The 13,747-nt window shown below is 44.4% G+C and overlaps 1 protein-coding gene across 1 annotated transcript in view; it reads right to left on the bottom strand.

The window, feature by feature from the left end:
- Nucleotides 1–11,361, bottom strand: part of LOC310939122 (ras-associating and dilute domain-containing protein-like) — a gene marked incomplete at both ends in the record, with an annotated part of 28,166 nt that extends 16,805 nt beyond the window's left edge. Inside the window, 9 exons of the mRNA XM_083903789.1 lie at nt 104–327; nt 408–445; nt 1,907–2,314; nt 2,398–2,697; nt 3,783–4,234; nt 7,491–7,723; nt 8,323–8,497; nt 8,616–8,803; nt 11,141–11,361. Of these exons, the coding sequence (XP_083759915.1) occupies nt 104–327; nt 408–445; nt 1,907–2,314; nt 2,398–2,697; nt 3,783–4,234; nt 7,491–7,723; nt 8,323–8,497; nt 8,616–8,803; nt 11,141–11,361 (2,239 nt within the window). The remainder of the gene's footprint in view (nt 1–103; nt 328–407; nt 446–1,906; nt 2,315–2,397; nt 2,698–3,782; nt 4,235–7,490; nt 7,724–8,322; nt 8,498–8,615; nt 8,804–11,140) is intronic.
- Between the last annotated feature and the right edge of the window lie 2,386 nt (nt 11,362–13,747).

The following is a 13,747-nucleotide window of genomic DNA, read 5'->3' as shown; positions in this document are numbered from 1 at the left end:
CCAAATTTGAAAGGATTACCTCGTGGAGTTCTTGAGATATCACATGGACAGTGTAGCTTTATTGGTCTAATATGGTTTTGCGTGGCCGCCTCCTTGCTCTCACCATCGCTCCTCTCTTCATCTTCCTCCTCCCCCTCCTCCTCCTCCTCCTCCAATCCCTGCTCGTTCCTGCTCCTCCACTCCAGGAGAAGAGGCAGCTGGTACTGGATGAACTGCAGCAGCTCCAGACTGTTGGACATCCACACCACCAGGGGGCGCAGTCCTGAGATGACGTCGTGCAGGCCGAGGGTTTGGAGGTCGCCTGATTCTGGGCCTTCGTCGTTGAGACTGCGAGGCGAGATGAAAGCAGTGAGCTGCGATTCGCCATAGGCGTGAACGTTTGAAGAAAAGTCGGAAAGGGAACTTACATTTCAGGCTGGACTGCAGCGAGGTCTTTTGTGTGTTCCTGCAAGAGAACGACGACATCAAAAGTCTGTATGGCTGCACTCATGCGTATGCGGAGTACGAACCTTTGAATGAATCCCTGGCCGTTCAATTTCTAATTTCACGACAGCTAGCATAACCTAAACCAACTTGGTGCTGGCCCAAATACTACACTCACGGCTTCAAAACAAACCTTCACAAACAAATGGTTGACATCACGGTGGATGATCACTTAGGCTAACCCTAACCCTAACTCTAATCCAGTCCCTTGTCCAACAAACTCTGAGCAATGTTAGCATCAATAAAATTAGCCCATTCATCAATGAAAGTCCAACATTTTGTTGAGACCAAGACCAGACTCGACTCAAGACCAAAACATTCAGGGACTGAGACCAAATCGAGACCAAGTCCAGAATGTAGCCAAGTTCCAGACTTTCAGAGAATGACCGAGTCAAGACTAAAGCCCAATTTATACTCCTGCGTAAAGTGCTCTGCGTAGGTTACACAGAGACTCTGCGTCGACGCAGAGCCTGTCGAAGAGCCTCTGCGTCATCTCCGACTGCACTAAATATTTTTTAAGTGTCCATCACTCCATCAAGGGACAACGGAGACGGCAAGAGCTGCGATTGGTCCTCAGGACAGGCCGAGATAACGCTGCTCTGTGCCGGCTCACAGTGAGCACCGAGCGTCCACAGACGCGGAGCTGATCCCCGCCGATAACGCCGCTGCCAAACTATAAATACGTCATATCTTAACACACAAACCACATGTTTAGACTCTGAATGGCAAATTTCTCGCCTCAAATTATCTTAAAACTGTGTTCCGTCACACACTTTCTCTCTCTTTCTCTCTCGGACGCCATTGCTCACTGTAGCCAGAAGCACAACAACCTTGCGCGGCGACCCCTACTGATCGGGCGGGAAATTGCAGCGCGTATCCGTCACCACGACGCAGAAGTATGAAGGCTCGACTGCGTGGTTACGCAGTCGGATAACGCATACGCAGTCGGAGAAGTATAATGTGGCCTTAAGTCCATGGTGGAACATAATGGACTCTTCTTTGGCCCTTTGGCTTTTGGTCTTGTTGTTATGGTCCTGACTACACCATTACTTCTTGAAGGATCTTCTTAGCAGCTAAATGCTAAACTTAGTGTTGACGAAGACAAACCAATCTACACGGCGTTGGCAAACAAAACGGTGATTTTACAGCGGGCGTCCACTTCACATTGACTCATCCAGCAAACACGGAGCAAGATTAGCATCATCAAAATGAGCCTCTCTTTTATGATCGCCACCATTTTTGAGGGCCGAGTATAAGACCGGAGTGTACCTGAGACCTTCAGGGACTGAGACCTACACGAGACCTTGGCAGGAGATGGCTGGACTTGCGTCCCTGTACAAGTCTGGTTTTGACTACAACACCATTTCCTGAGGAACAACGTGTAGCTTAAAAGAATCCCAACATCTCGTCAACCACAACTTACCCACATGGCACTCTGAACTCCGCTGGCAATGAGCAGCAGGAGCCTGCGCAGGTCTGATTTATGAAGACACGTGGACGAGTGCTGAATACATATGCACAGCAAAAACGCAGCGGTCAGTGGCGGCCGGTCTTCGAGTTCGGTGCCGCCCACGTCCACGATCTCCTTGACGATGCGGTCCTCGTCCTCGGCCTCATAGTTCAGAGTCAGGCTGTGGCCCTCGGAGGATTTTAAACATGGCGGACGGCTGACGCTGAGGACCCGTTTGCTGCTCACGCTCTGGAGGTCGGTGCAGGTTGAGGTGCGGGAGTCGCAGAGGTTCATTTCTGCAGTGTGGTCTGTTGAAGCGTTGTGTCCCAGCATCCAGGGAACGGCCAACGGGCCGGACTCTGGAGCAGAACTGTTCACCCCCTTAGTTTCCAAGACAGAAAACACGAGACGGATCAAAATCTGTTGGGTATTTGTTGCACGGGGGCGGTCGGCCGGCGTCTTACCTTGTGCGTCAAGTTTAACGGATCTTTGAAAAGAAACAAGTAGAACTGCCCCAGACCGACGACGTCGCCGGGACTGAGCTGCACTTCCTCCTTCAGCACTTCACCGTTCCTGGTGACGACGGCGCCCTGACGCGGGCAGAGCGTGGTGGCAGCGCCCACTCCAGGCCGGTGGAGGTAGCAGTGACTCGGACTCAGGATGTCGGTGGCAAAGAGCAGGATGTCGAGCTTCGAGCCGTCGCCCTGATCGCCCTGACGTCCGATTGCAGTCTTTGTCCCAGCGAGTAGGTAGATGACGTAGTCCTGAGTGGGGAGAAGAAGTTAGCGTAGCACTTTGTTTTGAGAGCCCATTGTTGACAATCCACAAGTACATGTATGTGTTCATCAGATAAAATAGGAACCTGGAAATTGTGTTTAAATACATCAGGAACATACGTTACTTCTACCAACAGCAGCTCTGTAACAATAGAGGCTCAACATTCATGGTCATGTGAAGGTATTAGGATTACAATCTTCATCCAAGCCCCCAATCAGACAATCAGTGTTTTTCAGGCTGAGCGAGTGGAAAGAACAATGTGCAGGGATTACTGCGTTTATGGCCTGGTCTTTTTTTTTCCAGCTGAACTCGTTCACAAATAATAAGCTCTGGTGTTGTAATATGATTTTCTTGTGGCTGGTGAGGATCAAGTGAGACGGTGAAAGTTGCAGCAGTGTGAGACGGAGCTTCTCTGCTGCGCTTTGACAGTTTTTGACCTATTTTTTCCTGCAGTATAGTTTGTGACGACTTCTTCTTTCTTTCAGTCTTTTGACTTTCGGTCATTTGACTAAAGACTACGATATCTTCAAAATATGTTCATCACTTTATCCCTGACTCCAAGTCAAGACCATGACCAAGACCAGAGCGCAAGACTTTCAGGAACTGATTCCAAGACAAGACCAAAGCTAAGAGTTTACCCAAGATCTTTCAGGGACTGGTTCCAAGTCAAGACCAAGACCAGATTGTACTCAAGATCAAGAAGTTTAGGGACTGATTCCAAGTCAAGATCAGGACTAAGACCAGAGGGTCCAAGCTCAAGACTTTCAGGGACTGGTTTCAAGTCAAAACCAAGACCAGAGTTTACCCAAGATCAAGACTTTCAGGGACTGATTCCAAGTCAAGATCAAGACCAAGACCAGAGTGATCCAAGATCAAAACTTTCAGGGACTAATTCTAATTCTAATTCTAATCCTTCAAAATGATCACTCTTACTCACTCTCACTCTTACTCTATGCACACACGCACACATCTGACAAACCTGCATGCTATGTTTGCTAAGCTATGTCAGTCTGGGTTTTTTTGGGGGGTGGGAGTGTGTGTGTGTGTGTGTGTGTGTGGCTGAATGAGATACCTGTGCGGGGCTGCAGCCCTGCAGCAGCAGCAGGTACGGCCAGTCATAAGGAGGGTGAATGGAGTACTGTGTGGTGTTATCGTCGCTGCTCTCCGTCTCCTCCCTCTCCGACTCCTCTCCTTCCCGTTCGCCTCTCGGCCTCGGTGGACAGAGGCTCTCTGTTGCCGTCGCATCTGCGGGAACGAGGGCGAGGCCGTGAATGCCGTTCTGTTCTGGGCTTGTTTTGCATTGCGGCAGCAGCGAAGAGGTCTGATTCAGGCTCCCGCTTCGGTCCTTGACAAAGCGGTCGTGGTCACCGACGGCGTCCCGCCTCGCGTCTGCGTCGGGATCTAAGAGGTCCATCTCGCTCTTGCTCCTCCACAGTTTGTGACTTTGAGCCACGGCCCTGTCAATGAGGGTGGACGCCACTCTGGAGCGGCTCTTCTGCAGCTTCCGTGCCTGGGCATTGAGTCCTAAAAGACAGATCAATAAACGGGATAGTTATATGTGGTAGTTACACTACCGTCAATTAGAAATGTCCTTATTTTTTGAAGGAAAAGCACTTTTTTTCTCAATGAATACAACATTAAATGAATCAGAAATACACTCTATACATTGTTAATGTGGTAAAGGACTATTCTAGCTGCAAACGTCTGGTTTTGTTCATTTGGCGTTAGGGTTAGGTAATCCTGGTATGGCACAGGGTTAGGGTTAGGGTTGGGGTTAGGGTTAAGTAACCCTGGTATGGTACATTGTGTTTGCTAATGGCGTTAGAAGGCTATTGGATGATTAGAAAACCCTTGTGCAATGACGTTAGCACAGCTGAAAACAGTTTTGCTGGTTCTTTGACGAAAGGGCAAAATTATCATTATGAATAAAAATCATTATTTCTAATCTTGTCAATGTCTTGACTATATTTTCCATTCATTTTTGCAACTCTTTTGACGAATAAAAGTGTGACTTTTAATGGAAAACACAAAAAAATTGTATAGGTGAGCCCCAAACTCGTATACATACAGAATTTACCAACTGACCAGTCACCTAATAAAATCAACATCTACAAGTCAAATTATATTTTTTAAACTTTTTTGTGTATTGAATATTTGAACAATTCTTCCAAAACAAAGTCCATTGAGAAAATCGGCAATTTTTTTTATGTCACAGCACACAGGAGTTGCTAATCCACTGCCGCCTCCATCTTTAAGCTTAAATTGCTAATTTTGTGACTGCTGTGCTTTAAACCCTTTGTTCACGTTAACCTCGGTGACACAGACTTAACAAATGAGGCAGCTGTAGAGCAGCAGCTGCTGAGTCCATGTGAGCTAAAATCACTGATTTTTTCTATGGACTTTGGTGTGTTTGGAGTGAGCGGTTCACAGCAAGACACAAACTGTAGTTTCCTATGGGAAAAATGATGCGTAGCGGTGAGATAAAACATGTAGACTTAAGCTAACATTGTTTCAGTTTGTGTTATTTTGTTATGCTACGCTCTCGCTAAGCTTCCAAAACACCACACTATGCCTTTAAAAACAGTGCACTCGTGTATGTGTGTGTGTGTGTGTGTAATGGAATACAGCGATAAGGCAACACCCGTGTTCTTCCTGATGTAAGGCGAGCGTGTCATTTGGTTCCATCGTGTGTTTTACGCCAGAGTCAACACAGAGACGCTCCACACAGGAAACAGACCTCAGTGGAAAAGACAGAAAGAAAGAGCGAGTGGAAACACAAAAAAAGAGTAAAGAGGTTCACCCACACAGCAGGAATTCGGCTGGCACTGACACACAGCTCTATCGCGAGCTGCGTCATTCATACCAGCAAAGCACAAAACAGGGGACACACACACACACTCACTCGCACCGCGACCACAGCTGTGTCAACCGCGGCCAGGACCTGGAGCTGCGATGACGGCCGTAATGACAGACGCCGCTCCACCCCGCGGCGTGGTGTCAAAGTTCAGGGGTAAAAAAGTACTTTTTCTGCTGCGTCCTGCTTGGTAAATATATAATATATACGGCCATGTAAAGCGTGTGTGAACTGAATCCCAGAACTTCAGGTTCCCTCAGACCCGAGCATAAAATGGAAGCCCACTGAAAATTTGTAAGAGGAGTGAATAAAAGGAAACTGTAGACCTATTAAAGCACAGTTTGGTCTGTGTGGCTTGGCCGGATTCAGCTGGAAAACGAGCGTGCCAGTAAAACCACATTTTCACTGTGAGAACTCCTAAAACTGGATTTAACACTGACAATGTTCCACTTAATGGTTAAAGAGAGTCATTTTTTGTAGAACATGCAGACACTGAATCAGTATGTGGCGTGCTGTTAAAACATCAGGCCCCGCAGTCGGACTCACGGGCCGTATATAAGGAACGGACGTAAGTCTCCAGACGTAGGCCTCCAGTTGCAAAACCAACTCCCGTTTTGGAAGCGACATACCGGCTTCATGGCCCGGTCCAACTGAGGGCCTTTGGAGACCAAGTATGTAAGTTCTCCCCTTGCTCGTGGTGGGTTCTCTCCAGGTTCTCCGGTTGTTTGTCCTGCGATGGACACCTGTCTTTTTGCCCTACGTCATCTGGGATTGGTTCCAGCGGCCCGTGATCGTCATGTAGAGGATAAAGTGGTAGACAGTGAAGGAATAATCTGGATTTTTAAAAAAGAAATTCACGAAAAACTCTTGGATCTGCTGAGGTTCTCCTAGTACCACACCATCCCACCACTTACAAAACTGACATCATGTCCTGCTGAAGAAGATCTGAAACTAGTGATTGAGATGACAAACTCCTCAGGAAAGGGTTTCCTGGCGTAATTAAATCAACTGAGAAGTAGAAGTAGCCTCGGAGGGACTCAGAGTAGAGCCTGGAAAAGGAGGCCGTTGAGGTAAATTGGGGAACCTGGTAGGTGTTGTGGGCACATCCTACCGGGAAGAGACCCTGGAGCAGACCAAGGACTAGGTGGAGATATATTTCCTCACTGGCCTGGGAGAACCTGAGGATCCCTCAGTCAGAGCTGGACGATGTAGCCAGAGAAAGGGAAGTCTGGGGAACCCTGCTAGAACCTGATCTCGGACAAGGGGTTGATGATGGATGAATGGATGGATGGATTCCATTAAAACTTATTTTGCAACCAGCAGAGTCGCGCCCAGCTGGTGGCTTGCTGCTACCTCCAGCCTCACTTTTCAAACCAGGAAGGATTGCCCTGGAGGAGTGGTGGCGGCGAGATCAGCAGATTGTCCTGCTCCGGGCACTAGTCCGGGCACAGCCGGTTGCGTACATTGAACCGCAGAAGAAGAATAACGTCCGTTGTGGAGGTGTTTCACGAGCGACAGTGTCTTCTGACTCTGGGTCTGACTCCGGGTCAAAGGTCGTCAAAGGGACTGCGGCGGGAATCGTGAAGAAGCTATTTTTAAACATTGTTAAAACAATGTTTTGATAATGAGGAGCAGTGCATCCACTGTTACGGAGGGGGGAGCTGTGCTTCTGAGAGCAGGTGTACTGATATGTCACTTCCGGGTACTGGCCAATCACAAGACTCTGTATTCTGAATGTGAGAGTTGAGTCTGAAATATTGCGGCTGGGGAACAGCGTCAGAAAAGAGGATTTCTATCAGCTCGTTTACAGCAACTAGGAGATTTTTGACCATAAAAACAAGTTAATGTATGTAAGTAGACCACCATAACTAACATATATGTGCAACAGGACCACTCTATGTGACCTTTAACGGACAGACACTGTACCGGCAGTGACGGTGTCTTTGTCCTTCGCCGTCTTCTCCTCCACCGAGCTCCTCCTCTGGATCTCAAAGCGCCTCGCCAGGCCCTCCCTCGGCTTCCACAGCGACTGCAGGAGGAGGGGCTTCTCGTTGTCGCCGACCACCCGGAACCCCTCGGTCCTCCAGCGGCGCTGGTCAATGGAGCCGATGGTGTCGCAGAGAACGTACGACTCCGCCTCCTCCTTGCTCAGGCCATACCTGCAGAGAGAAGAAGTCATCCAAAAAACGGTCAAAATAAGAATTCAGAGCCTCTGAAATCCACCTCCTGATGTTCCGGCCCTCGAGCGGCGTTACAAGAGTCGTAAAGTTGACATGTGCTTCGCGTGTTTGCTGACTCTTGTGCGATCTAATATCGATGTAGATAAATATCACAGCTACGTTGTAAATTTTCACAGAGGGGGGAAAAGAAAAGGGGGGGAAAATACCGCTCGTATTAATCATTTCATTATGTTTTTGGCTGAAACGAAAGCGAAGGCCGCCTGCCCGTCTTTCACACAAACCTCCCTACGCACCATTTGGCACAGAGAGCACACGGCGCTACTGTTACAACGAAAAGAACAACGGGATCGTGGGGTCGACCTTCATCTTTATCTGAGACGTAATTGCAACGGCGCGACGCCGCTCGCTGACCTTTCAACCGTCGGCAGCATCAAAGACGGCGCTCGATAGCTCTTATGCACAAACGATGGAGCGCAAAAGGTGCAGAGGAAGCATCTGGACGAACACATAACTCACAGAGGGATACGCACATATGGTCGGCAGACCTGCAACGCAACATGCGCGGGCTAGCTTCTTACCGCTCCAGAGCCTCTTTCACCAGTTCCTTTGCGCTGGAGTGCGTGGTCGCCAGCACGCTCTTGTAGTGCGCTCCCTCGCAGATCTCATTGCCGAAGATCTTCAGGATCCCCGGAGCGGTGATCTGATTGGACAGCTCAGACGGGTCGTCCGCAACCAATGCGTCGGCACAGATCACTGCCGCACAGAAAGAGAGAGTTTTGAAGACAGACACTCACTCTCCCGCACCAAAGTCCACAGAGAAAATCGGCAATTTTCAATTCTACATTTTACGATTAGCGAGTTAGCGACGTACTGCTGCTCTTCCTGGTTTGTACGGACAGCGACGTCCTGAGACTGGACGTCAGCGCCATGGAGCCTGAGCTGGAGGCGGGGCCACGGAGGAAGACGCCCGAGAGGCGGTTGGTTTGACGACGGATGCGGCTCTTGCTGGGCTGTCTGACGGCCGCGCCCTCGGCCGAGCTGCCGGTCGATGAAGCCGATCTGTAAAAAATATATATATATATATATATATATTACACTATCCCTTTAAGAGAAAACAGACTGGGAAAATCGACAATGACAGACTCTAAAAACATAAAGCAGTGGTTCTCAAACACTGGGTCAGGACCCACAGATGGGTCGCGGGAGATTTTTTGGGGGTCCCCAAACTAATTTTAAGTTCAGATTTTTTTGTATGTTATATTTTAAATAAGATACATAAAATACAAACATATGAGTAACTATTCATCCATGCTAAAACACAACTGCATAGTTTTCAAAATAAAAGTCTGACGTTCTGGTCATCCATGCTAAAATTATAACCTGCAGTTTTCAAAATAAGAGTCGGATTTTCTATTCATCCATGCTAAAAGTATACCCTGCCGTTTTCAAAATAAAAGTCTGCGTGACCATCCAATCAGGCTAAAGTTCAACCCTGCACTTTTCAAAATAAAAGGGAGTTTCAATGAATCTATGCTAAAACACGACCTGGCAATTTTCAAAATTAAAGTCTCAGTAATCATTCATCCAAACTAAAACACAACCACATAGTTTTCAAAATAAAAGTCTGACTTTCTACACATTCATGCTAAAAGTATACCCTGCCGCTTTCAAAATAAAAGTCTGCGTAACCATTCAACCAGACTAAAATTTAACCCTGCACTTTTAAAAATAAAAGTGAGTTTCAATTAATCTATGCTTAAACACGACCTGGCAAATTTCAAAATAAATGTCTCAGTAATTATTCATCCAAACCAAAACACAACCACATAGTTTTCAAAATAAAAGTGTAAGTAATTACGCATACAAACTAAAACACAACCACATCGTTTTCAAAATAAAAGTCTGACTTGCTACACATCCATGCTAAAATTAAACGTAGTACTAAAAGTACTGTATACACGTGTGATCTATGTATTGATTATATTATTAGGAGAGTTAAAGGGAGAAAAAAGAGGCGAAAGAGAAACTCAGTCTCTTCAACTACATGCTACGATGCTACATGCAACATGCTACATACATACGTGTGTGTGTGTGTCCAGTCTCAGAGTCTCGCTGCCTGCACCAGTTTCCCCTCAGAGTGTGAAATAATGAAGTGTTGTTCTCTGGAGGACTAAGGCTCATAAGCTTCTTATCATTAAAAAAAACAAACCTCCTGATTAAAAGTGTATGTGACGATGTCTGTGTAGGCAGACGACATACGAATGGACGTGCGAGGTCAAATATTCAAATATAACAAACATAATGTATATTTTTCACGTAGTTTTACATGTAGAAATGTTTGTCATGGGTTCTTCACATATGCAGTAATCATATTTAATGATGATATTTCATTTTACTTACATATTTAATATAATGAACATTATATTTAGTCATGCATATGTGTTTTATGACACCATATATATGATTATGGATCATACATATTATATTACATTTATGTATGAAGCTTTTTTTATGCTTTTTTTGGTTGTTGAAAAAAATGGTATTACATAAAATAATAGTATTTTTATTTTAAAAAATTCAACTTTACCCATATTTTTTATAATTTTTACACACATTTTCTCCCTTATCTTTTAATTTCTTTAAACCCTTTTATGAAAAATTGTCAGGAATTTCATCCATCCATCCATCCATTATCTACCGCTTTATCCTCCACCTTTTTGTTTTATTTAAATCTGTCTTTGTGTTGTTTTTAACGTGCCTTGAATCGACTTTATAACAAAACCTACTTTATTTAAACTTATTTCTGATATTTCATTCGATTTTGTGTTAGTTTTATTCATTTTTATTGTGATTTATTCGATCAACGATTACGTCATTGAATTGATCTCATACACTCTTAGAAATAAAAGTGCTAAGTAGGACCATATAAGGTTCTTGGGCTTGTCCTCATAGGAGAACCCTTTTTGAGGGTTCCACCAAGAACCCTTTTAAAACCCTTTATTCAGGAAAGGGGTTTGAAAGGGTTCTCTGGATCAAAATGGTTCTTACTGGAACCATTAGTCTTACCAAGAACCCTTGAAAAACCCTGTCTACTGGAAAGGGTTTTTCAGAAGCAAATGGTTCCAGGTTAGAACCTCAGCCCTTGTAGAAGAATCCTTTTGGAACCCTTATTTCTAAGAGCGTAGATGTATTTCAGTCCATTGTGGTTGTTTTTAAAGTGTTTTTGGTTGGATTTATAGTGAATAATAGTGTTTATTGGACCAGAGTTACACAGACTGTGTGGAGAACCTTCAGACTCAGGAGAAGTGGACTCACTGGACCACAAATATGAATGTTTGACAGCATTAGGAGAGAAATGACAAATCGTAAAAACACATTTCCTGTCATGATACTCACTGCACAGAGTCATCACTTGTTTTCCTGCCCAGCTTCACAAAGCGTCTCTTAGAAGAAGAAGAAGAAGAAGCTGGAGCTGGAGCTGCTGCAGGTCTGGGTGGAAGAGAAGAAGTCCACTCCTCAGTGGTGGAAAGTATCATCTGATTCATGCCTTCAATGATCCGCTCAGGTCTGAACTCCGCGGTGTCAAAGTGAACACAGGGCTGTCGTCGTCGTGTCATTCCTGAGATGTTTCATCCTGCAGCTCAGAATCCCTCAGCTGCTGCTGCTGCTGCTGCAGATGTTTCCACCGCTCATCCACTCATCCACTCATCCAGACCCTGGAGCTGCTGCTGCTGCTGAGTGTAGTCCGATCACCAGAGTGAAGAGAAAGTATAATCAGATTAAGGTCTGTCAGGAGTTAAAAAAAATAAAAGACACGAGCGTTTAAAATTTGTCATCGACCCGCGGCGCGCACCAGATGTGTGTAAAGAGCGCAGCTGCGTGGAGATGCCAACACACACACACACGCGCGCCGCCCACCCACATCTGAACCTTCAAAATAAAACCCTCACTGAGGAGGAGGAGGATGATGATGATGAGAGTTCACCCTCTCACTTATTCAATCCTTTAATGACGCACTGGACTCCAGAGTGAATCCGCCCATCAGCGACACAGCAGCGGTTCTTCTGAGCTCCGCGAACCGAGTGAACCGGAGCAGCAGCAGCAGCAGAAGTTCTGCAACTTCCTCCACGTCGCCATCTGCTGGCAGAATGTGCGCACGACACAACACGTTAATTTACACCAGAATAAAACTGACATAATGAATGACATATGATGGGATTATGTGATCACAGATGGTGTAAATACCAGAAATCTTCTTCTTCTTTTTTTTTAATGATATGGGTTTGATTTAAGTGTTGGCTGAGCTTCACTAAAGGGAGTTCAGCACCAGAGTAAATAAATAAATCTCACTTTAAGAAAAACAATGTGTCGCTTTGTTTTAATATGAGATTACATCTGATTTTAATCTGTATATCAAGGTAACGCAATGGTTTGTAATTAAAACAAACAAAAACAAATATGAATTCTAAGATTGGAGTCATCATTTCTGAGACAAAAAAAAGGTAAATTCTGAGATTAAAGTCACAATTCTGAGGAAAAAAGTCATAAATCTGGGATTAAAGTCATAATTCTGAGGAAAAAACGTCATAATTCGAGATTAAAGTCATAATTATGGGATTAAAGTCATAATTCTGAGGAAAAAACGTCATAATTCGAGATTAAAGTCATAGTTCTGAGATTAAAGTCAAATCTGGGATTAAACTCACAATTCTGAGGGGGGGGGAAATAAATCATAATTCCAAGAGAAAAAGTTATAATTCTGAGATTAAAGTCATAATTCTGAAAAAAAAGCTAATAATTCTGAGAAGAGTCACAATTCTGAGGGGGAAAAGTCATAATTCTGGGATTAAAGTCATAATTCTTAGGAAAAAAGTCATAATTCCAGGTTAAAGTCATAATTCTGGGATTAAAGTCATAATTCTGAGGAAAAAACGTCACAATTCTTAGGAAAAAAGTCATAATTCCAGATTAAAGTCATTGTTCTGGGATTAAAGTCATAATTCTGAGGAAAAAACGTCATAATTCGAGATTAAAGTCATAATTCTGGGATTAAAGTCATAATTCTGTGGGGAAAAAAAGTCATAATTCTGAGATTAAAGTCAAATCTGGGATTAAACTCACAATTCTGAAGGGGAAAAAAAAATCATAATTCCAAGAGAAAAAGTCATAATTCTGAGATGAGTCACAATTCTGAGGGGGAAAAGTCATAATTCTGGGATTAAAGTCATAATTCTTAGGAAAAAAGTCATAATTCCAGATTAAAGTCATAATTCTGGGATTAACGTCATAATTCTGGGATTAAAGTCATAATTCTTAGGAAAAAAGTCGTAATTCCAGATTAAAGTCGTAAATCTGGGATTAAAGTCATAATTCTGTGGGGGTAGAAAAGTCATAATTCTGAGATTAAAGTCAAATATGGGATTTTTAAGTCACAATTCTGAGGCAAATAAGTCATAATTCCACGAGGAAAAAGTCATTATTCTGAGATTAAAATTCTAATTCTGAGGAAAAAAGTAATAATTGTGAGATTAAAGAAAAAAAAAACATTTGGCTACAATATCAAAAAAATAAACCACATGGATTTAACATAATCCTGACTTTAATGCTGACACATGTCTCTGTTTCACCACTAGAGGGTGCCCTTTGTCCTGAAAATACCTGAACCAGGTGTGACCTGAGAACAGATGTACTGACACGTGAAAAGAAAAGAAACATTGTGTTGAAATAATATCTTTTCTCCAGTTCAAATGAAGTGTTTCCTCTTAAAGTTGCACACAAACGTTCAAACTTTGTAACTCTGAACTGAATTAAACTTGCACTGAGCCCTGAGGGAAATCCCTCTGGGACTAAACACCAGCAAATAAATGGGATAACAGGTTGGTTTTTTTGGGGGGGGGGGGGCGGAGCCTCTCTGTATAGGCCCACTCCGCTCAGACAATGTGACGCCGGTGATGCTCGGTGACAGATCCTGTAATGTGATCACAACACCAGGTCCTCTTTCAC

Source organism: Microchirus variegatus (assembly GCF_963457635.1).
Source record: "Microchirus variegatus genome assembly, chromosome: 17".
In the NCBI taxonomy this organism is placed as follows: Eukaryota; Metazoa; Chordata; class Actinopteri; order Pleuronectiformes; family Soleidae; genus Microchirus; species Microchirus variegatus.
The sequence above is the reverse complement of the archived record's forward strand: the minus strand, read 5'-3'. Positions and strand labels throughout refer to the sequence as shown.